Genomic DNA, 25,643 nt, shown 5'->3' on the forward strand with positions numbered 1-25,643 from the left:
AGTAGGAGCACTCCTACTGGCTACAGTCTTGCTTCTGGTTCCAGCGAACAACAGCAGCGGTTCCGGTGTCGAGGTTGCAGAAGTGTCTTGCATAGGAGACTTGCTGACAGTTCCTGAAGTTCCTGAATCTAGGTTCCCACCCTCAGGGTAGCCCTTAAGTAACCCAGGAAGGGGTTGGACACTAACTGTAATTATCCACCTATCAGAGGAGGTTAGGGAGGTCACCCAGCTGGACTAACCAGTCAGATGCTCCCAGGGGCCTCTTCTCATCTTATTTCCAAGATGGCAGAATCAAGTGGCCACCTGGCAGAGCTCTGTGCACCTCCCTAGCAGAGGAGTTGAATAGGGGGTGGTCAGTCCCTTGTCCTTTGTGTAGTTTCGTGCCAGAGCAGGATCTAGGGGTCCCTGAATCGATCCAAACTGGTTTATGCAGGGAGGGCACCAAATGTGCCCATCAAAGCACTATGTTGGCACTCAGAGGCACCCTGACCCTGGTCCAGAGACCCCTGTTTCTAAGGAAGATGTGGTCACACCTCAGTCCTACAGGAAGTCTTTTGTTCTGCCTCCCCCTGCCTGTGTTAAGGTCAGCAGCAGTGGGGTAGAACAGTGTCTGGGGTCAACAGCAGCACGGGATGGCATGCAGACCCTGCTAGGCTGTACAGGCACACATGGGGGATCCCCTACGGAACCCCCAGAGTACATGGTATCATGCAACTAACACTGGAATCAGTGTAGTTGCATGATTCCAACATGTTTGATACCAAACATGCCTAGGATCGGTGAAGCCAGTATGTAGTTGGACCACTCCTGTTGACCAGTGTCCACTACATATCTTACAATGGCTTCCCTGCACTTACAAAGCCCAGGAAATGGAGTCTGGGGTTTGTAGGGACACACCGGGGTGCCCTCACACTTAGAGACATGCACGCTGCCATTGGGCACTTGGTCAGAGTGTAGTGACCATGATAAAAGGCAAACCTTATATCTGGGGTGAAAGGTGCATGCACCATTTCACACAGGCTGCACTGGCAGGCCTGCAGTCACAGTTTTCATGGGCCCCCATGGGTGGCATAATGCATGCTGCTGCCCATGGGGTGACCCATGATGCACTAATGCCCCTGGTGACTAAGTACCATATACTTGGGACTTACATGGGTGCACCAGCATGCCAATTGCAGGGTGTAAAAGTTACCTTACAACTAAATTTAGGGGGGAGGGCACTGACACTGGAGTCCTGGTTAGCAGGATCTCAGTGTGCTACAGTCCAAACACACTGACACCAGGCAAAAAGTGGGGGTACCTATGCCAGAAAGGTGCTACTTTCCTACAATGCAGGATAAAAGTCTAAAGGCCAATCTATTTTCCTTCGTCTGGCAATAGTGATCATGAAGGGCAAATACTCTCGAAACAGGTAATTCCATTTTATTTGCAAACAATTTGCTATTTTTTACTTTATTTATTGCAGATTTGTGTACAGTGCTACATCACCTGCCAGCTACCACAGTGTGCTGTTTGAGCTGAAGCAGGCACGGCAAGGAGAAAACAACTGTAGGGAGTTAGAATCTAGCCAGATTTGAGAAGTGATCCCTAAAACTCATCCTCAGCCTGTCTCCTTGATGTTTTCCAAAAGTTGATGCTGAGATAGTACGGTGCAGCCCACAGGATAGGACTTAAGACATTTCAAAGTTTCGGCCTCTAATCATCCACTTATAATTTTTAAATTACTTGGATGTAATCATAGCACACAATCACGGAGCTCATGTCAGAATAAAGACAGTTAAAATATTTTCCCTTGACTATGGCATTGCTTTTGAAAGTGAATTCTGCATCAAATACAATGCCTACTTTTTTTTCTTTCTGGAGAGGAGTTGGGGAGAAACTAGGGGGCCAGTTAACACCAGCATTCTAATAGCTACTTTTCATTTCTGATTCCTTATCTGAAATATAATACCCAGAGTAAAAAATAAATAAAAAATCTGCTCATTGGTTGCTTAGGTGACGCCATAGGATAGATTTGTTCTGAACCACCTGGGCCTCAACCTTCAAAGAGTTATGCCACATTAATAAAGGAGACTCCCACTACCCCATGTCAGTTAATTTTTTCTGTGATAAGGATGACACAAATGCAGAGCTTCACAGAGTTTTCTGAATTCTTTAATCTTATTTCTGTTTCAATGTTTTTTGAAGTGTCATGCTGATGTTCAAGTTCCCAGGCATCAAGTGCCCTTTATGCAAGAAGCAGATGTGGTGGTCAGGAAAGAGAAGGGTTTGAGGTTGTGTTCTTCATTTCAGAGCCTGACATCATTGTCAAGGAGACATTCCTGATCCGAGGCAGATGATGCATCATGTCACTTCTAGAAGGAAAAGAAGCCCAAGAGAATCAAACACACTTCTTTTAGATATACATGTCCACTTCTGGCTCAGTATGGTATCATCTTTAAGATGTGTCGCTAGCCCCCCCCTATCCTGTCCATTTCACATTCAGATGAGATGAACTTGAGAAATTCATAATCCATGTGAGTTTCCTTCCTTCAGGTCTCAAACCTTTTTTATCTGATAGAGACTTCTAGTTGCAGATTCCTTACCTTCGAATTTCCCCTAGGCGGCAGACTGAATCCGGAGAATTTTCTTGAGCAGTACTGCTGTTTGCCATTAGGTGGCGTCAATCGACTCTGCGTCCATTGTCGTTATTGCCCGTGCCGGATATGACTTTGCGGTACCTATATAGGCTGCAACCTGGTGCACTGGCTGCTGGGCCACAGGGCTCCTGCATTCTGCTGGTGACCCATGCTAGATGGCATATGTGGGCTCTGTAGTGGACTTGAAGTTCCAGTGGGCGCAGCATTATCTGTGACAAGGTACACATCTCAGAGGGAACTGCACAAGATCTGCAGTGGTGATTAACGAACCACGATTGGGTCGGAGGCAGATCCCTCTCCATTCCCAACCAGATCTGACAGAAATGACAGATGTGTCACTACTGGGATGGGGAAGCCATCTGTGGGAGATGGAGATTAGAGGCATCTGGTCTCTGGAGGAAACCAGACTTCACATCAACTTGTTGGAGCTCTCTGCGGCCCAGCTGGTATTGAAGGCATTTCTTTCCTTTATCAAGGTGAAGATGGTGCAGATGTTCACAGACAACACCACCACCATGTGGTACTGCAACAGGTAGGGTGGGGTGGGGTTGTGGACTCTTCGTCAAGAGGCCCTGCACCTCTAAACGTGGCTGGAATAGCTGGGCACATCCCTGTCGGTTCAATATCTGGCGGGCTCTCTGAATGCCAGAGCAGATGAACTCAGCCAAAAATGCTTAGTTGAACAAGAATAGCTTCTCCACCTGGAGGTGGCGCAAGGTATCTTTCAGCTGTGGGGAGAGACTTGGTTAGATCTATTTGCCTCTGCTGAGAATGTGCAATGTCAGCAGTTTTGCGCACTGGAGATTCCAAGGCAGCAATTGCACAGAGACTTTTTTCATCTCAAGTGAAACTCAGGTCTCCTGTATGCCATTCTGGCCATTCCATATCTGCCCAGAGTTCTTAAGATCAAGAATGATCGGCCCCAAGTAATCCGTGTGTCTCCGGACTGGGCATGGCGAGTCTGGTATTCCAAGTTACTGAGCATGTCAATCGATCCTCGTGTCAAATTGCCCCTTCGGGAGGATCTTCTGTGGCAGCAGCAGGGGAGGGTTCTGCAACCAAACCTGTCCACACTCCGCCTTCTTGTGTGGAGATTGAGAGGCGACAGTTGACATCTTTTGACATTCCTTCCGAAGTCTGTAACATAATCTTGGCATCAAGGCATCTCTCCACCAAAACGGTATACGCCTGTCTGAAGAAATGTGTGGCTTGGTGCACAGACACATCCGTTGATCCCCCCCACCCACCTCTCTGCCCCTCTCTCTCAGGTCTGTCTGGTATTTCTGCTTTTTTTAGGTTGCCTGATCAACTTTCTTTGCCACCTTTTTCCTTCATCCCCATTCATTATGCCCCAATAGGATCTGAATTTGTTTTTCACATTTCTGATGTGCACTCCTTTCAAGCCTCTTCACAATTGTCCTCTCAGGCTTTTCACTTTCAAAACTTCATTCCTTGTGGCCATTACATCTTCCTGCAGGATGAGTGATCTGCAAGCATTCTCATCTAAGCCACCCTACTTTGTCATCTATTGTGACTAAGTAGTGCTTAGCACTAGGACCTTTTTTTCTGACAAAAGTGGTTACGCCCTTTCATGCAGGCCAATCTATCACCTTGCCTACTTTTTACACACCCCACATCCTTCGAAGGAAGAGGAAAGACTCCACTGCCTGGATCCAACAAGAGTGTTGGCGTTCTACCTTGATTGTACCAAAGAGTTCCGGGTGGATGATCAACTTTTTGTCATTTTTGTGTGTGAAGAAAGGTCAGGCAGTGCAGAAGTAGACCATGTACAGACAGGTTGTTCTCTGCATTAAGATCTGCTATGCACTGGCCAAAAAGCAACCACCTGAAGGTTTGAGTGCTCATTCTTCTCGAGCTACAGCAACTACCTCGAAGTTAGCATGTGGAGTTACAGTCCTTGACATCTGTCAGGTGGCAACGTGGTCTTCTCTGCAAACATTTACCAAACACTACTGCCGTAGGGATGGGTACTTTGCCCAATTGGTCCTGCAGGATTTTCTAGTATGATCTTGGTTCACAAACTCACCTCCGAAGATGGTATTGCTTGGGTATGTATTAAAAGGTAAGGAATCTGCAACTAGAAGTCTCCATCAGATGAAGAAGTGACTTACCTTCAGTAACACCTTACCTGGTAGGGACAATATCTAGTTGCAGATTCCTTACTGTCCCTTCCACCCTCCCTGGTCTGCAAACTGATTTCTAGGGTCCGGGACTCCCCTTTCAGGGCCTTAGTTTTGATGCACAAGTAGTCATTGTTCTTCATGTCTCTGCTCTTCTGGCACGGAAAGTTGTGAAAAGAAAGTGACGTCAGCATGCCAGGGTGGTGCCTATAAAGGTACCACAACATCATATTCGGAGCGGACAACGATGGACGCGGAGCTGATCAACAACACCTAATGGCGTGCAGAGGAACTGCTTTAGAAAAATCTCCAGTTCCAGTCTGATGCCTTGGGGAAATTCAAAGGTAAGGAATCTGCAGCTAGATATTGTCTCTACCAGATAAGGCATTACCAAAGGTAAGTAACTTGTTCTGCAACTTGGTACGTCATTTCAGATATAAATGCTGATGCATGTTTATCAATTAACAATTTTAATCAACTGGAATCTTCTCAATGAAAGTTTGCTAAATATCTGAAAAAACATTTGACCCTACATTGATCCAGTAGAAGCCATTTGGTTGTCGTTTTAAGGCAACACATGAAAAAATAAATTCTGGCCGGCCTCTAGAGCAGCAGGACTTTTAGCGACTCAGCTTGATGGACCCATTCATTGCTCCTTCAGGGGGAGCCAGTGCACCTACTTAATGTTGTCTTTACAGCTTGACCCAAGTCCATAGCATGCAAAACTATTCTGAAGAGCCTGAATCAGATCCTGTATTTTAAAAAGGTTGAAATGCTTAGCAGCATATGGCCTAAGTCACTAAGCTCTTTTTCACAGCTCCTGCAAGTGTCAGAGTTTCGAAGACCAGGTTTGTATAGCTTGGGCAGGGTCCAGTGTGCCATACAAGCCAACCAGTATCTTCTTTGAGCAAGGGATGGTCTGATTTTGTTTGAGGTTAGATTTACCCAGTTGTGAGGCCAGTCTAATTGTGTTTCTTGCTGGAGAACTGAGTCGCAGAGGAGAGCTTCTCATCTATTTTGATGATTTGGTTCATGCAGAGCTCTTGGGAGAGAGAAGGAAGTATAGTTTCGATGTGACATGGCCTCCTTTGATCTAGGAGCATAAAATGTTGGGTAGATCAGCTGTGTTGGTTATCTTGTGTCTTGAGATGGTTGCTTTGATTTTCAGGAAGTGGTAGAAGTCTATGTTCTTAAGATCAAACTTGTTTTTTAGGTGGAAATAGGGAGTGGGTTTTGCGGGATTCCAATCTCTTCTATTAACAGTATTCCTTTGTTCGCCCATTTATCCAGATAGCTTGTTTTTCCATCTATTTTTAGGTGGTTGTTGTGCCACAGAGAGGCAAAGTGTGATTGATGCATTTTATTTGGTAATTTATTAACAATTTTACCAAGAGCATGCACTATACATCTAAGTATGTTTGTGAAGTGTTCTGTAATTATTTTCTTAGTTGTGATAAAGGAGGTAAGGGAGAGCTAGAGCTTTCTTAATCTCAAGCCATGAGGGAGGGGAGGTGTAATTTGGGTGGGATAGTCCCAAAGCCAACCTGTTTGGCTAGGAAGGGGTGATTGTGTCATCTGTAATCTGCTAGGTTTAAGCCGCCCAGTATTTTTGGAAGTCTCAATTATGGGTTTCTTGGATTGCCATAAGAATTTGGTGAGGATTACATCTAATTTGGTTAAAAAGGAGTTTGAGAGATATATGGGAGACTTACTAATGAGGAATATGATAAGAGGTGTGATCATCATCTCCCCCACCAAGTGATGAATTTAGAGGACCAATTGTCTATGGTGTCTTCAGTTTTGCTTAGGGTCATGTTTTCATTATAGGTAATGGAGTCTCTAAGATTTGGGAAGAATGACATGCCTAAATATTTTATTTTTTCAGGAGTCCATTTGAGCCCATGGTCACCTATAATGGATTTGTTACAATATACGTTGAGAGGAAGAACCTCTATCTTGTCTCTGTTCTGTTAATGCAGTAGCCTGATACCCGGGCATAGTTGTTGATGGTTACCATGATATTGGGTAGCGCCTGGTCTGACTGGAAGGTAAAGAGGAGAATATCATCAGCATATGCTGCTACTTTTTGAGGTCCTGCCTTGAATGGGATGCCATGAATTTTAGGGTTTTTCTGATTTGTTTGAAAAGGGGTTCTAGTGTAAGTATGAATAGTAAGGGGGAGAGGAGACACCCTTGTCTGATTCCCTGCTGAAGGTGTAAGCATTGGATAGAGATCTGTTAATATTTATTCTGGCTCGGGTTTCATGGTATAAGGCAAAAATCATCTTAATAAATGAGGGGCTTAAGTTGAAGGTAGTCAGGGTGGCAAGAAGTAAAGTCCATGATACCTTATCAAAAACCTTCTCCATGTCAAGTGCTATTGCACATGCCGGGTGTGGCAGAAAGGGTGCTTTTTCTAATGTGTGGCTTAATAGTCTAATGTTCTCTGCAGTAATCTGCCTTGGATGAACCCTGTTTGAGAGTGGTGATTACGTTTGCTCATTATGGGTTCTAATCTGAGTGCCAGGATTTTCGCATATAGCTTGGAATCAATATTTAAAAGGGAAATGAGCAATAGTTTTTGGGGTTTGATGGGTCTTTCTCTACCTTGGGGTTAACTATTACTATTGTTTCACAGCTGTTCCTTTATTAGCATCTGTGGTGGTAAAGTGAGCAAAAAGGTCCTCAAGAGGTGAGATTAATGATGTGGACCATGTTTCGTAAAAGGAGGCTCTGAAGCAGTCAGGCACCAGTGCTTTCCTGGGTTTTACATTTTTTTATTTCACCAAGGATTTCCTGACAAGAGATCGGTTTGTCTAAAGATTTTTTGGTATCCTCTTCTATTTTATTAATGTTGATCTTCTTGAGGTAGTCTAAGCAGTAAACATATGGGGTATCATTACCTTTAGTAAATAGGGTGTGATAGAAGTTTTCAAAGGCTGCAAGAATAGAATATCTTTCTCTTTGTTAGATGTAATGCCATTTTCATTATTTATAGAGACTATTCTGGGTTTACGATTGTTTTGTTTTAAATATGGGGCTAGTATTCTGTCTGCTTTATTGTGGCCCCTCCATTTGAAGGATTTCTGTACCATCAGATGGGCTTTATTGCTTAAGATGTTGTTGTATTTGTATTTTAATTTGGTTAGTTGGTTTAGTTGGGGTTTATCTCAGGATTGTTTAAGACTACTTTCTAGTGTTTTTTGTTTTGTTCTCTAGGCAGTTTATTGCTGTTACCCTGCTTATTTTTCTTTGCCATCAGCTTTATCAGGTGGCCACTGATAGTGGGTTTCAAGATGTCCCATACAATTTGAGGATTGGATACTGAATTTCTGTTGTTATTGTGTCTCTGAAGGTGGGGTTATCTGCAATAAGCTCATTCATTCACCAACATTTGATTTTAAGGGCGGTAATTGACATATCGTAGAGTAAAGGTATACAAGCGTGGTCAGGTACTAGAATCGGTTCAATGGTGGGGGTTGATATATCTGGACCGTGTGTTTGTCTAGTAGTAGGTAATCAATACGAGAGAAGGTATTGTGGGTGTGTGCGAAAAAGGTATAATCCTTGTCTGTGGGGTTGAATAGCCTCCAGATATATCTCAACTTATGGGTGTTGCAAAGGTGTTCTGCATCTGTTTATGAGACTTATTGGGTGTAAATGAGTATGCAGAGTTCCTGTCTAGGACACCGTCCCATGGGAGATTAAATTCTCCTCCCACTATGAGTCTGCAGTATGCAGGTAAGTTTGATCATTATTTATTAGGATTTGACCAGAAAGTTGGTTTATCACAGTTTGGAGTGTATATTTTCACCATTGTGAGATCAGAGTTATCTTTTTGGAGTTTAGTACTGAACCATCTACCTTCAGAGTCTGCCTCAGTTGTGGTGATATTGAGCCCTGAGGAGGCGGAAACAAGGGTTATTAGGCCATTTTTCTTGTTGGTGGCTGGGGCGCAGGCTAAGTCCCCCATCCTAGATCCCTTTAGTAGAAGTGCTTCTTTTAGAGCAGTCTTCATTTCCTGAAGGAGTATCAAATCACCTCTGAGTTTGTGTGTGTAGTCTAGGATTTTACGACATTTCTTTGGGTGATATAGGGCCTGATTACAACTTTGGAGGAGGTTGTTAATCTGTCCCAAATGTGACGGATATACCACCCGCCGTATTACGGGTCTATTATATCCTATGGAACTCGTAATACGGTGGGCAGGATATCCGTCACATTTGGGACGGATTAACACCCTCCTCCAAAGTTGTAATAAGGCCCATAGTCCCTTTATGTTAAGGGATAGGACCTTTAGGTTATGCATAATGGGGGAGTATGGGTGTGTCAGTGTTGTCCCATGCGTGTAACCAGGGTAAATAGGTGAGCCTGGGGTTGGGAGGGAGCCTAAGGTGGGGAGTAAGGAGGAGGGGAGTAGGGGGCAAGGGTAAGTGGCAATGAGTGGGGAAGTGAAATGAGGGTAGGCTATAGTGTAAAAGGAGCATGATAGGAAAGAGGGAAGATTGACAAGAAATAGAAAAAGGGATACAGGTGGTAAGAGCCGCATAGTATTTAAGATTAATGTGGAAAAGAGTCTTATGAAGATACCTGGGGGAATCTTTATTGACAGTGGGCGTGGGAGCCACGAGCGATCAAGCCTAGAGATAGAGGGCTGTGAGCCGCACCCTTAAAGTAGTTTGAGTTGAGAATTATGAGTGGCTTTGGTGTACCAGAAAGGGAAATTTATGTGTTTAAGCACGAGCATTGAAGTATGCTGGGGTATCTTGTGAGACCTTGAGCCTACCCACGTGGCAGGATGTGCTAATGGGGTGGGGCAAGCAAGGACAAAATGGATTATGAAAATGTTAGATGGTTATATGGGGTGTGTTAGTAGGCTGGTGGGGCCAGCAGAGTTGAGTTGGTTTATGATAGCAGTAGACTCACAGATGGGGAGAGTTAGTGGGTATTACTGGTAGTGAACGTATGTTATCGGTGCCGCAATGTACCTGATAGAATAAATGTATTCTAGCACATAAGCGGCAGTCACCATTAGAAGCACGTACAATTGGAAACTGTGGTAACAATGAATAGTAGCCCATTCAAAATCTAGATTCCTAATCTAAAGTTCTTAATACCTATAAGTAGGTTAAGACTATTGTTATTGTCTGATGTGGTCGCCTTTCAACTTGGGGGCAAAGAAGTGGCAAATCAACAGAAAAATTACCCAAAAATGTGGTTCGGTACATAGAGCTCACAATAATAAATCATAACAGGTAAGTAATCAATAAATCTGGGTACATTTATTATGCAAACCAATATTACTGAATTCCTAGTCTGCATGCCTAGTAACTGTAAGTAGGCCACGACTGTTCTTGTTGTTTGCAATGAAAGTTATATAGATTAGATTTCTGGATGCTCATGTAAGGAATCGCTGTTATGAGGAACATATATTGTGAGTTTAGAGCTCCAGGTATATGGCCACCTTACAGTTAAATGGTGTTGGACTTTTTTGCTTATGCAGGGTCATCCCCAATCTTTTTGCCTCCTGCCTCCCATTTTTCTGATCTGTTGCTGTTGGCTTTTGAACTCTGAGCACTTTACCACTGCTAACCAGTGCTAAAGGGCATATGCTTTCTGTGTAAATTGTATGGTTGATTGGTTTATCCATGATTGGCATATTTGATTTAATAGTAAATCCCAAGTAAGATGCACTAGAGGTGCCAGGGCCTGTAAATCAAATGCTACTAGTGGTCCTGCAGCACTGGTTGTGCCACCCACATAAGTAGCTCTGTAATCATGTCTCAGACCTGCCACTGCAGTGTCTGTGTGTGCAGTTTTAACTGTAAATTCGACTTGGCAAGTGTACCCACTTGCCACGCCTAAACCTTCTCTTTTCTTACATGTGAGGCACCCGTAAGGTATGCCCTAGGTAGCCCCCAGGGCAGGGTGCAGTGTATGTTTAAGGTAGGACATATAGTAATGTGTTTTATATGTCCTAACAGTGAAACATTGCTAAATTTGTTTTTCACTGTTGCAAGGCCTGTCCCTCTCATAGGTTAATATGGAGGCTACCTTTAAATCTGATTAAAGTGTGGATTCCCTTTGGGAGCGGATGGTCATGTGGAGTTTGGGGTCTCTGAGCTCACAATTAAAAAATACATCTTTTAGTAAAGTTGATTTTAAGATTGTGTGTTTGAAAATGCCACTTTTAGAAAGTGAGCATTTCCTTGCTTATACCATTTCTGTGACTCTGCCTGTTTGTGGATTCCCTGTCTGAGTCAGTTTGACAGTTGGGCTGGTTGCACCTCACTCTAGACAGTGACACAAAGGGAACTGGGGTGTAATCTACATTTCCTGATGAGCCATCTGTGCTAGGAGGGAGGGGAGGAGTGGTCACTTACACCTGAAAGGGCTGTGCCTGTCCTCACACAATGCAGTCTCCGACCCCCTGGTGAGCGCCTGGGGCCTGGCCCGGGTAAGGCAGGATTTCACATTCAAAAGAGACTTTGAAGTAGGCCTACTTCAAAGGAGGAATTGGGTATAAGAAGGGCACCCAAAACCACAGACTTTAGATCACTTCTGGACATCAAGAGGAACCTCTGCCTGGAGAAGAGCTGAGGAGAAGTGCTGCCCTGCCTGTGACTGTGCTTTATGGAGCTATCCTGCAGTTGCTGTTTCTGCCAGAGTAATAGGGCAAATACTGGACTTTGTGTGTCTTCCATCTTGGGAAGAAATCTCCAAGGGCTTGATTTAGAGCTTGCCTCCTGTTGTTTGAAGTCTCAGGGACAGCAAAGACTTCTCTCTGCCAGCACCTGGAGTCTCTGGAGAAATTCCTGCTCTGACAACTGGTGCCCTATCCAGTCCCTGGGCCCTTGAGAGGAAAGCTGGTGGAAATCAAAGGAAATCGACTTCGGACGACTTCAGACCGACACCACTGCTGAATCCGGTGACGACGCCTGCAACCGACTCCGTGATCTTCGCTGGAACGTGACGATCTTCGCAGGCCCGACGCCGCTGCAGCCCCGCTGAAGTCCGCGACTCCATGGAAGTCGCCGCACCACATCGTGACCGACGCTGCTCGAAGTGCGCGGATTCAACGTTTCGCACAGACGCCACGATCCCCGACTTCGCGCATTCACTTGTTTTCACTCTTCAGCAAAGGTACTGTACTTGGGGGTCTACGTGACTCCGTGTCCGGTGCCGCTGGTGTCGGCTTGTTGGGAACGACTCCGTCATGACTCCGTGTTAACACCTCATCGAAGTATTTTGTGTTTCTAAGCGCTACTTTTGAGTTTAATCTTTAAAAATTCATAACTTGACTTGTGTATGTCGGAATTTTGTCGTTTTGGTCTTGTTTTGTTTAGATAAATATTTCCTATTTTTCTAAACTGGTGTTGTCATTTTGTAGTGTTTTCATTAAGTTACTGTGTGTGTTGGTACAAATACTTTACACCTAGCACTCTGAAGTTAAGCCTACTGCTCTGCCAAGCTACCAAGGGGGTAAGCAGGGGTTAGCGGAGGGTGATTCTCTTTTACTCTGACTAGAGTGTGGGCCCTTGCTTGAACAGGGGGAAACCTGACTATTGTTATTGTCTGATGTGGTCACCTTTCAACTTAGGGGCAAAGAAGTGGCAAATCAACAGAAAAAGCAGCCAAAAATGTGGTTCTGTACATAGAGCTCACAATAATAAATCATAACAGGTAAGTAATCAATATATCTGGGTACATTTATTATGCAAACCAATATTACTGAATTCCTAGTCTACATGCCTAGTAACTGTATGTACGCCACGACTGTTCTTGTTGTTTGCAATGAAAGTTATATAGATTAGATTTCTGGATGCTCATGTAAGGAATCGCTGTTATGAGGAACAGATATTGTGAGTTTAGAGCTCCAGGTATACGGCCACCTTACAGTTAAATGGCAATGGTGAAGTAGATCTAAAGAGGAATTAGCCAAAAGTGTAGTTACCTACATAGAGCACACAATAATGAATTATAACTGGTAAGTAATTAATACAACAGTATACAGTTAGATCGTAGGAAAACTGGTATTTCTGTTTATGGGATCAAGAGGGGTGGTAAAAGGGGAACCTGGAATCTGGCAACCCTACGACAGTTACCTTCTTAGTTATTAGTTTGTTGTAGTTAGAGGTTAGGAGTTTGCTGAATAGCTAGATAATTGGTCATTTAGAAGAATAACATCTTTGTGCTACAGCTTGTTTGGGCTGTCAGTCCAAGAAGGATGCCATCAAGTCAGCAAGCACTCCATCAAGAACGCTAAATCATAAGAGATACCATATCGTGCAAGGGATATTAGCTTGTGAAAGATTTAGTGAATCACAGGTACTCAGATTGTTCTAGTTAATAGTTTGTCCAGTAAGGCAGCTGACAATTTAGTTAGAAGGTTACTTATGTGTTTATAAAACTACCTGTTGTGGCACATCACAAGCTTTTTGCTCTGAAAGTTCTGAAATTTCTGATTTTGTCAGAAGTCTGAACGTTAACTAGTTATCACGCTCAGAGATTTTGAATATATTATGTGTTATTTAGTGAATTAGTTGGTCCTTGTTAGGTAGAGCTTAAAAGGTACTGTCAAAGCAAACCTAGATATATCTTAGATAGGTCGACTGATTGTGTAGAGTGATTAAGTATAAATTAGCAAGGGGTGAGTGCTATGCGGAGGAGCAATACAGGAGCACAGCCTGGTTAGTGTTTGGTAAGTGTTTGGTATGGTTTAACAAAATGGTAAAAGAGCAATGGAGTCTTTCAGCACGCAGTTAGGAACACATCTTTGAGTTTTCAAGCTCAGCAATGAAAGAGAATAAGTTCTTACGATCCTCGAAGATAGTAGTCTTCCCATTGCAGATTGAATTTAGACCAGCTAGACTAATCAAGGAGGATTGAACCGTTAAAGAGGAGAGATCAATCTGCATGGTTTTTGTAGTTGTTTTTTGTAGACTGTGCCAGGATGTGAAAGGTGTCCAATTGTTGCATGATTAGTTCCAGTGATGCATGACTGTCCATTTTAGGTTTGATGGGGGAGTCTGGGTTGGGGGGCTCCTGTTTAGATCTTTTTTGCACTGGTTTAGATTCCATAGGGCCCCCCCTGTCCTGTGCTCTTGCTTCTGTCATGTTGGCATGAAGATTCCTCGTGAGGAAAATAATACTAAATGAACACTTTTAAGCTGAGCAGAAAGAGTATGAGTTTTTGTTGCGTTGTCAGCGTTGAGGCGTTAGAGGGGGGCCTCACTGTGTCCTAGTGGTAGTTAGTGCAGGAGGGTTGCCTCAGAGTGTCAGAACTCCAGACTCACTTATTGATCCTCAGATCCCTGATAGGTTAGCACTGAGGACACAGTAGGACTGTTATCGGCCACTATGGGTTTTATAATTGGGAAGCTTCTTGATGGTGTAGTTCAGAGTATGGAGGCCATCTTAGGGTCAGTCCTCAAGATGCAGGAGTTGGTGATGTAGTGCTGAGTGAAATGTAAATGATGTATGTAGTGAGCACAACTAAAAGGCTTCAGGTGCAATGACGGTGGTTCTGAATAACCCCTAGTGCTGCTTCTTGAAAAACTCAGGAGTTGGATGTGACGCAGGTTTGCTGTCATTAACAGAGTATGGCTGCGTCGGCCATTTTGAAGTCAGGCCAGCCTCAGAGGATTCCAAGGGCCAAGAGTGCTTCCTCTGTTGCACCCTCGTAAGTAGCCGTCTGTAACTGAGTCGGGTTCTCAGCTTCTCAGTATACCTCTAAAATGGGCTGGTGTCCCCACTGAGCAGTTTCCCGATTTGTATTTGAGGTTACTGAGCTGTTTTGGTATCTGCCGTGGCAGAGCTCACCACTTAGGCAGCCATCTTCTTGGGCAAAACCATTTCACAAGTTCTAAATATACAGCGGACTCTACACCTAGCCTCACTCACCTTAGGTATACTCCCCCCTAATCCTAAGCTAAAAAAAGGACGATCACCTGTTATGGGACTTCCTGGTTTCAACTGGCCTAAAAACCATACTCTCCAAATGGAAAATCCTATCCAAACTCTCCCCCTACACTTGGTGGGAATAGGTTCAATTTACTAGAGGAGCAGACAACTCCCTAAACTCATATCTGAAAACAAACTCAAGAAGGAAGGTATATGGTCCAGATAAGACAACTACACCGCACTGCCATAATCATGCCCATATCAAAATCTTCCCCTTCCCCGCTCCACCTCCTCCCCCCTCCATACCCTCCCCCCAACACCCCCTCTGACTATAATCTCTTATTACGCTTTTCTATCCTTCCTTTCTACTTTTTCTGCTCTAATAGCTTACAACTTGGTGTGACCCCATTCAGCATTTCACTGTCTTGAATTAGAGCCCTCCTGAATGAACAAGAATCACCCCTCCGTCAACAACTAACACTTATAAGGCTACCTTCACCCAACTTCTTACCCACCCACCATTTTGTCAGTTGTTCAGAAAGCCTACAGATGATTGTATAAATCGATGAAACACAGTAAATGTGAACAAATTGTATATAGGTTCCTACATCGGTTAGACACCATCAATGATCTCAATTTTATAAACTGATTATACTTTGTGAATGCTGTTGAATTCGAAGTGCTGCTCATCATTACACATAGTCTTATTGACTATGCACACTGCACAATTTGTTTCCAGGTTGATGAGCCTTGTGTTTGGAGACATAAAGGAGAGCGAAAAGTAAAAATGCAGGATGAAGATATGCAGAGCATCACCAGCAGCACTACAGAACTGGTTTCTGAGGAGATGGAATCACTCGGTATGTGTGTTGCATGTATTTCTCTGTATAACAAACATCTCAGGTTTATTATATATGTGGAATACCCTTGCTAGAACTGTCCACCATTGTTTTTTTTCAAATGGGGAAAGAACAGCCAATAAATAAACTTGATAAGCTACTGTTTTCACTGTATAACATCATTCAAACGAGTGCCCAGCAATGACAACTTGCAAAAACACAGTTTCATCGCAGGACTATGAACCATGTTCCATTAGGACATTGTGAATTTACAATGCTTACCTCCTTCTTTTTACAGCTCTAAAACTTTGAAACAGTGGTATATGAATCCATCTTTTCTAAACACTATCACAAAGGCGCAAACAGGTTCTGCTGCTACAGTCCAAGCCCACAACATTTACTCAATTGGAGGCATTTCTTTTGCAGGTAGTGGGTTAATGGGGAATGTTGACCTACTGAAAAGAGATTTTTATATGATTTTAGTGAAGAATTGATCTGATAAAGACTTCTAGCCGCAGATGCCTTACCTTTAAATTTCCGAAATATTTTTCTTGGACAGTACACCTGTGCGCCAGTCGGTGGTGTCGATCTGCTCCGCATGTGTCATCTGCGCTGGAAGTAAATGTCATGATACTCCGTAAAGGTGCCACCCAAGCGCACTGACTTCAGTTCTTTTCTTTCCGCACCAGCCGGTGCTGATCTGGGGAACAGCTACCCCTCAGTCATTTTTTCCTGGCAATTTGACGCTTTGTCGAAAATTTTTGAGGATTTCCTCTTGGTGTGTTAGGGATATGTCATATAGCAAGACAAGATTCAAGCCCTGCGGAGCCTGTCATCGACCGATGTCAATGACTGACCTGCACCTTGTCTGCCTGTGGTGTCTGGAGCGCGGTCACGACTCCGTTGTGCTCCGATTGCCATGCCATGCACCCGAAGGCTTTGAGGGAACCCTCCCTAAAGCTCATGGTGACCTAGCATGAAAATCAAGGTCCCCGTCGAGGATGAAGTCCTGGGACTGGTCACAGAGCCCGAAGTTGTCATCCTACTACTCCAAATCCTCTGGACAGTCAGGTAAGTTGAAGCACAAGAAGAAGAGCAAGAAGTCGAATTGGTCTTCGACTTCACCTCATCTGTCGGCCGATAAGGGCGTGTCAACATTTAAGACCTGGTTCCTCCGAGCCTGCACATGGTCCAACTCTGTGCCTCTCCTACTTTCCAGGAGCTGGAGCGACCTCCACCCAGCTGAAGAAGTTTTTATGAGGCCAGGCACCTCATTTTTGGGTGGCCAGACCCCTCTAATGCACCTTTGGGCCCCGCATGATCAGAGATGGCCCTTCTGGTTCCTCACCAGCGGACCTGCCCGGCCTCCAAGAGCCCCCCAGGTATCCATTCTTGGATCCAGACTGGCACCAGTTGTATCATCTCAACTTTCCCAGGTGCTGGCTCCAGTGTCAATGCGCCCAGCGCCAACAGTCTCCACTGGAGGCGCCACCCCCATTGTGATCCGTGACACGGAGCGGATGGGCATCGCACAAGGTTGCATAAGATGCCATCAGGAACCTTGCTTCCTAGATCAGAGCCTGAGCCCCATTCCCTTGGGCTGGGCCTCGGGGAGGAATGGGAGGGATTGCTGGACCCTGCAAAATACTAGTCAAGACCTAAATATGGACTGGTGTGAGAAACTGGATGAAGCCAGTGGAGTGGATACTTCTCTAGATACCAGTATGCTTTCTCCACCTACTGTGGCTACAGAGGAGGGAGCCACATATGCAGTGGTGGTGTGGAGGATGGCTGAGGTTCTTGACCTTCAGTTGCCCTTGGTGCCATTCAAGACTAGCATCTTGACAGAGGTGTTGCAGCTGGGAGTTTCCTCGTCAAAACCCCTACTTTCATTCAATGACGCCCTCACTTACGTCCTTTTGGGGACTTGTTCCATACTCAACACAGGGGCTCCTGGAATAGGATGATCACCCGCCTCCCAAGGGAATCCAAGGGGCTGGACTATTAGGGGAAGAAGTTGTTTTCTTCTGCCAGCCTTTCATTATGGTCTGTGAACACCACATGCCTTTTGGGCTGTTACCTCCAGACTCTGTGGGACCCTTTTGCACAAGTGCTGACACAGGTCCTGGAGGAGGCCTGTGCCGTACTCTTTCATGTTGTTGCCAATAGGAGAGATGCAGCAAAGTTCATAATACGATGTTGACTCAACACAACCAACTCACTAGGCAGAGCAGATTCATCAGCAGTGGCCTGGAGGCGTCACACCGTGCTGAGGATGTATGACTTTTTAGGGGATGTCCAAGCTTCCCTCATGCCCTTCCATGGCACCTGTCTCTTCGGAGACAAGGCAGGTCCAGCATTGGTGTGCTTTAAGGACTCTCGTGCTTGGGCCTCTCTGCAGCCCTCCATCATCCACAATCTGCCTTTGGCTTCTTTTATGGCTACTGAAGGGGCTTTCAACCACGCCCGTTCCCTCCCAGCCACTGAACTGCGCATGCTTCTTAGCCTCTGCATGGCCAAGGATGCTGTACCCTCAGGCCTCGTTGGTCAGGTAGCCAGTGGTCTGGTCAGTCAAGAAGTAGGCTGTGGCTGCTATTCCCGCTACTTTCTGGTTCCCAAAAAGTGCAAAGTCCTTCGTCCTATCTGATATACTTCCGAACCCTCAACCTCTTCCCCAAGAAGGAGAAATTCATAATGCTCACATTGGCTCAGGTTTTATCTCTCCTGGACCCAGGAGACTGGATGGTAACATTGAACTTTCAGGGGACATATTTCCATATTCCTACCTGCCCACAGACCTTACCGGTGGTTTACGCTAGGATAGGAGCAGTTTCAGTTCACCATGATTCCCTTTGGCCTTATCAGCACCAAGTTGATGCCGGTGGTTGCCGTTCATCTGCGGAGATCAGGGGTACCAGTCTTCACCTATCTCGACGACTGACTGTTAAAGACTAGCTCACACTAGCCTATTGTTTCCCACCTCCACACTACAGCAAATCTTCTGCATTTACTGGGGTTCTCTGTCAGTGTGCCAAAGTGACACCTGACTCCCTCTCAGGCACCCCCTTTCGTAGGAGCTGTTCTGGACGCTGTGCAGTTTCGGGCATATCCTCCCGAACGGTGAGTCCAGGATAGTCAAGCTATGATAGTGATGTTTCAGCCTCTATCCTAGATTTCGGAAAGACTGACTCCAAGGCTGCTGGGCCTCATGACCTCCTACATCCTGCTAGTGACACATGCCCGCTGGTATATGTGGGCTCTGCAGTGGGACTTGAAGATCCAGTTGGGGCAGCATCAGGTAAATCTCTCTGACATGGTCCAGCTCTCGGAGGGAACTGCAAAAGTCCTGCAGTGGTGGTTAGCGAACCGTAATTTGGGTCAGAAGCAAACCTGTCTCCCTTCCCCCAATGAGATCGCACAGTAGTGACAGATGCGTCACTCTTGGGATGGGGCGGTCATCTGGGAGAGGTGTAGATCAGAGGACTCTGGTCTCCAGCGGAAGATAGACTCCACATCAACATGCTGGAGCTCTGAGCAATCCAGCTGACATTGAAAGCTGTTTTACCATCAATCAATGGAAGGCTAGTGTAGATGTTCACGGAGAGCACCACTGCCATGTGGTACTACAACAGACAGGGGTTGTAGACCACTTTGCCAAGAGGCTCTGCATCTCTGGACTGGCTGAAACAACACATCCCTGGTGGTTCAAAACCTGGCGGACTCTCTGAACACGAGCGCAGACAAAGTCAGCCATCAATGCCTAGCAGATCACGAATAGCTTCTCCACCTAAAGGTGGTGCAAAGTCTCTTTCAGCAGAGGGGAGACCCTTGGTTAGATCTTTTCACCACCGCAGAGAACAGTCAATGTCAGCAGTTTTGTGCACTTGAGTTTCCAAGGCAGCTCTTACTCTGAGATGCTTTTCTTCTTGTGTAGAGCTCGGGCCCTTTTTAGACCTTTACAACCACAACACTACTGTCCAGAGATCTGAAGAAGATCAGGAACGACCGGGCAAAAGTCATTCTTACGGCTGTGGATTGGGCGAGGAGACTCCAGTACCCCCAAGCAACTGAACATGGCCATCGATCCTTTGATCAGGCTACCACTTTGGGCGGATCTTCTGTCAAAAGCATCAGGGAAGGGTTCTTAACCAGCACCTGGCCACTCTCCACCTTCTTGTGTGGAGATTGAGAGGCAGCAGTTTACAGCTTTCAACATTCCTCCAGAAGTCTGTTAAGTTATTCTGGCAGCCAGGCATCCCTCCACTGGCTCTGCTCTGGGAACTCTTAAGGGCTATATATTTGCTCTTTCTGTCTTCTTGCAGCAGCCTGACCAACCCTCCTTGTTCAAGTCCTCTATTGTACATAGGTTCCCAAAGGGTGTTGTGAAACTTTTTCCTCATTTGCCATTTATAATGCCTCAGTGGAATTTCAAACTGTTCTCAACATTCTTAATGCTTGCTCCTTTCCAGACTCTCCACAATTATCCCTCAGGCTTCTGATGTTAAAAACAGCCTTCCTTTTGGCAATTACATCTGCCTCCAGAGTGAGCTTCAGGCTTTATCATCTAAGCTGTCTTACCTCTTTGTCTACCCTGACAAATTTGTGCTTTGCACTAAGGCCTCCTTTCTGCCGAAAGTTGTCACCCCATTTTATGTAGGCCAATCAATCACACTACCCATCTTTAACGCTCCTCCACATTCCTCTAAAGAAGAGCAGCAACTCCACCATCTAGACCCAGAAAGAGTGTTCTCTTTCTTCCATGATCAAACAAAAGAGTTCCAGGTGGACAAACTACTCTTTGTGCGGTATGTTGGTGTGAACAAAGTTCAGGCGGTGCAGAAGCGTACCATCTGTAGGGGGTCATGATCTGCTTTTAAATCTGATATGCATTGGCCAAGAAGGAACCTCTTGCAGACCTGCAAGCTCATTCAACCAGAGGTAAAGCTGTGACCACTGAGTTAGCACGAAGAATTCTGGTCCTTGAAATCTGCTAGGCAGCAACATAGGCATCTCTGCACTCCTACCAGACACTACTGCCTGGACACTCAGGACTTTTTTTAATCTAATATCTGTCTCACACTCACCCCTGGGGAAGTATTGCTTGGGTATCTATACAGAGGTAAGGAGTCTGCAGGTAGAAGTCTCCATTTGATGAACAAGTTACTTACCTTTGGTAACACCTACTCTGGTAGAGACTATATCTAGCCACAGATTCCTTACCAACCAATCCATCCTCCCTGCTCTTCGAATGGATTTCTAGGGACAGGGCTGACCCCCTTTCAGAGCCCTAGCTGTTCACACCAGTGGTCAGTACACTTCATGGCTCCGCACGTTTGGTGTGGAAAGTTTTGTGAAGTAATTGATGTCAGCACACCTGGGTAGCACCTACATGAAGTAGGCCGATGTCACTTCTGGGGTGCACGATGCTGATGATGACCGCAGAACTGATCACTGCCACCTACCAGCATGCAGGGGTACTATTCACGAAAAATCTTCCTGATCCAGACTGACGCCTGGGAAACTCAAAGGTAAGAAATCTTCAGCTAGATATAGAATCTCTGCCAGATAAGGTGTTACCGAAGGTAATTAACTTGTTCGTCACTTCCCCATAACCAGTTAACTGCTACCAAAGAGAACTGGTAAGTTGGAGTGCCAAACTCAAGAACACGTGCCACTACCATGTACCTGGTCTCTGTGTGTCAAATTAGCATAAAAGGTATGTAAAGCTCAGACATCCACACTGTGTTTGTTGGTATATTTGGGTAAGTATTTATTTCATATGTATCTCAATTAAATTTTGAAAACGCACATACACTCTGTAGGTATTTGTCTATAAATCACAGGCTTCTTGACCCTAAAACTCTTAACCATCTGTTCTTTTCAGTTAGACTTCAGCTCGTATAAGTGAAGTTCAGTTTTGGGATTAACCAAAACTTGTTCATTTTCCCAGAGTGGTTAAAGGAAGTATACTTTGATGAAATCTTGTTGAGCAAGGGAAACCAGGATGTGTGGTCTGTAGCAGTCCTGGCACCATGTCTGCCTCCGTGACTTTCCTGCCGTACATCCTGCAGACCAGAGGGCAGACTTGCCTACTCCTAAGGAAGTTCCGCTCCTTGGTTCTCTGTGGGAAAGCCAAACCTCTCAGGATGTCATCTCCCTCTTGAGTGAAAAGAACAGGGTGGAGGGTGTTCATGTCACACCCCCTTTCTTTTTCTTCTGCACCTTTCATAGTTCATCTGAGTATCCCTAGTCTTCTCTGGTTCTCCCAGCATGAGGAGCCTGAGGAGCATGAGGAGCCTCCAATCTCCTTTCTCCACTAAATGCCACTGCCATACTGACCACAGAAGCGCCTTTTGAACATCCTGGCAGGAACGATTCACACGCAGGCACCTCCAATGCTCCTTGACACCAGCGGTTCATAATCGCGTTCTGGACATTGAAATGTTACTTGTGTAATAGCTTTAAAGGACCATGTTGTAGTGAAGCCATTTTAGTTGTGTTTCTGGGCACGTTATTTTAGCAAATAGACCTGCGGCTTGTGTCCTTTAGCCTAGTTACATTTCATTTTATTCCCCTTTTATTCTTTTAGAAGCTATCACATTTGTGGTGATGTTTTATTTTCCTCTATCTTGCTGTTCTTTTTCCTAGGAATGCATTTACATTTCTTAGCACAACATTCTTTCACTCTGTGCTTTGTTCAAGGCTGTAACAAGAAAGGGTTGCGGACACAAAGTGGTATGTTGCGTCTCTAACATTTCACAGAAACATAGGTATTTCTACATGGGGACACTTTTCTCACTTATTTTTTTATTTTATTTCTTTATTATAAAACATCTCTCTGCCCCCCTGTAGGTTAGAGATTGGTTCCAACCAGATGACTGCCACTACATGCTGTTTGACTTTGCTACCGCTGCTTGCTGTGACTGCCAGTTCCCTGGCCTATATGGGGAAGGTGTCTCAACAGACAACAGGCTTCTTTACTACTGCCATATTCAGTTACGGGGTATGATCTCTTCCCAGGGGGTTCAGAAGGGCGGATTAGGACTTATCCTACTGTGCTCTAACATAGAACATTAGTGGCATAGGTAGGAATCATACATCTCGCATAAGTGACAGTATGGTGGAACTTTTCTTGTGTTTCACTTTTCTTGTCACCATTCTGTTTTAGTATAATTAATCATCAAATTATTGCAGTCCATGCACAGCACAGCTGATTCAATAAAACGTATTGAACCATTTTCTGCTTCTGTTTGTCTTTGCATGTGTGAGACAAGTGTAACTGGGAGAAAAGGATACGATCTCATCCACCACGATTTCCCTTAGAGGTCATAATGTCATGTGCCTGGCTCCCACAAATCACCCGTGCTCTTGGGCATAGGTGGGGTGCTGCTAGCTGGCCAGAAACTGATTAGGCCGACATTTGTCACATGGTGTGGGATTGAACTCAATTCCCCACAATTCAGGTGATGCTGCCTTCCAAATCCAGCAGCCTCATTGATACAATGAGAGCTAACGTGACAATTTGTGTGCTTTTTTTGCATTTGTTATTAAGGAGTCTTTAGTCCATGATACCCCTTTCACCTCAGCCTAGTCTGAATTGCTCTTCCTAAAACTGCCAGAAGAGTTTATGGGCCTGACACTGTACTAATATCGCATTAAATAGGGAGTTCCATTAAGTGGTTCTTCTATGTAAACCTGTGTCTCTTTAACTTTTACCCTCCACCTTCTTTAAGGCATGAAAATCGTAATTGCTACACATTTACCACAAAAGGCAGGGTTTCCTATGGGGCATTCTTTCCAGCAGTCCCTTTCTCCATCAGTCAACTCCTCCAGGCTCTCCTTGCAAGCGTCTTGTTGAGGTTGTTCACATATGGGAGCGGTGACAGCAATTGGGGCCCTCAGCTCTGCAGTGAAAGTATTTCTCACCTACAATGCTGTGTAGGTTCTGGAACTGGTCACTAAGAAATTAGGCACAATGAACCCAGTTTCTACCCAGTATTTATTATAGTTTTTTAGACATAGATGCAGATTTCAGAGATCTAGAATGCAGGTGTGCATTGTTGGGGGCATCTGAGAAAAGGGAACAAAAGAGAGAAACAAAGAGGCATTCGCACCCAGCTATTACACAGAGCTGTCTTCTGTAACACCTGAAGGAAAGAATGAAGAAGAAAGGGGGCAGGAACTCTACTGTAAAAGGACTTCTGTGTCCTTCCTTCCTTTTATAGGAGTCTGGTCCACTTCAAAGGACCCCAGGAAGGTTCCTATATTCTACATCCCTGTCTGGTAGGCTTTCTTCTACATTGTGAGGAAACTGGGTGTATTATATGGTGTGGTTGTGCGATCTCGCCATGTAAAACACTTACTAACCCCTTTACGACTAGTATGTTTCAAACCTTCAGCTCAACCCTTGGTAGGTAGCTGTGACTCTGAGCAGCAAGGCTTACACAAAGGAACAAATGTAAAGCAATTAAACAGCACCAAAACATGTCGAGAAATCAAAAATACACCAAACATATCCAACACTAGTTTATAAAAATAGATTGTATCTTTTGTACTTTTAGTCACCACAACGAAAAAGATCCACTAGAGAGTTCTGGAGATATAGAATTTGCAAAGTGAACAAGCATTGGCATATTCAACAAATCTGACACAGAAACTTTTTCACCAAAAAGTTGGGTTATTGCATTGCGGTCACTTAGAATCACTTTAGGTGACCAACTCCAGTAAGGGGTCAGTTCGCGGAACAGCAAGGTTCTCAGAAAGAGTTACCTTCACAGGTGAAGCTGTTTCCATGCAGGTCCAGACAATGTATCCATTTTCTGATTGATAGCTATGGCATTGGTCCTGAAGAAAGGGATGAAGGTTGCTGAAGATGCTCAAGGATACTTTAGATGCGATGCAGTCGACTGCGGTCTTTCCGCGGCTACCCCTTGGTCCATGAAGGGGGTGATGCAGTCCAGGTCACAAGGTTGACATCCCTCAAAGCCCTCTCAGTGCTGGTAGAAGTGCATTTGCCACTGTGCTACCAGTTGGCCGCTATCGAGGTCACAGACACATCTTACCCTCAGTGAAAAGTCAGCTTCTGAGTGACCGTGCTGCACTCAGACGACTCTCCCAGGCTCAGCGGACTCAGGTGCAACTTTGAGCATCAGGTCTTTGTCTCTGGTGCTGCACAGCTGCGATTTGAAGCTTTTGTGCTACCACCTTCCCTCATCAGGCTTCTCAGGTGTTGTGTCCCTGTGCTGTGAACAGGAGTTCAGCTAGCTGACCCTTGGAGTATCTTGGCTTTGGCTGGGCTGTCCTCGAGCAGGACATATCAGGCACAGTTCCTCTACTTTGCTAGCTACCAGGTTTAGCAGATGCAGTCCTTGCCAGTGCAGCCTCTCTTTGCTGGTTCCATGGTGCATCACGGCAGTCCTCCTTTGGTCAGTATGTTTAGACTGTTGTACACTGGGATCCTTCTAACCGAAACCCAAGTGTCATTGCCCTCCCCCCTAAAGTTAGTTATATGATAACATTTACACCCCACAATTGGCATACTAGTGCATCCATGTAAGTTCCTAGGATATGGTACTCCGGTACCCAGGGCATTATTACACCAGGACTTCCCCATGGGCTGCATCATGGATTGTGCCACCTATGGGGACCCATGCAAACTGTGACTATAGGTCTGCCATGGTAGCCTGTATGAAATGGTGAATGCACCTTTCACTGCAATATAAGATTTACCTTCTATCATGGTCACTGCACTCTGACCCTGTAAGTCACCCCTAAGGTAGGCCCTTTAACCCAAGGGCAGGGTGCATGGTTCTAAGTGTGAGATCACCCCTGCATGAACAGAGGTGCCCCTACAAACCCTAGAATCCATTTCCTTGCCTTTGTTTATGCGGGGAAGCCATCTTAAGTTTATAGGGGACACTGGTCAATACGAGTTGTCCAACTACATAATATATTTACCGAACATAGGAATGCTTGGTATTAAACATGTTGGATTCATGCAACTACACTGATTCCAGTGCTAGTTGCGTGTTACCATGTACTCTTGGGGTTTTCTAGGGGATCCCCCAAAGTCTGGTTGTACAGCCTTGCAGAGTCTGCATGCCAGCCCATGCTGCTGCTGA

At 45.1% G+C, this 25,643-nt stretch overlaps 1 protein-coding gene across 1 annotated transcript in view; it reads left to right on the plus strand.

Moving 5' to 3' along the window:
- Nucleotides 1-25,643, plus strand: part of NEMF (nuclear export mediator factor) — a 273,128-nt gene that overhangs the window by 160,829 nt on the left and 86,656 nt on the right. Inside the window, exon 22 of the mRNA XM_069208695.1 lies at nucleotides 15,423-15,543. Coding sequence (XP_069064796.1) covers nucleotides 15,423-15,543 — 121 coding nt within the window. The remainder of the gene's footprint in view (nucleotides 1-15,422; nucleotides 15,544-25,643) is intronic.

This window comes from Pleurodeles waltl, chromosome 9 (assembly GCF_031143425.1).
Source record: "Pleurodeles waltl isolate 20211129_DDA chromosome 9, aPleWal1.hap1.20221129, whole genome shotgun sequence".
NCBI lineage: Eukaryota > Metazoa > Chordata > Amphibia > Caudata > Salamandridae > Pleurodeles > Pleurodeles waltl.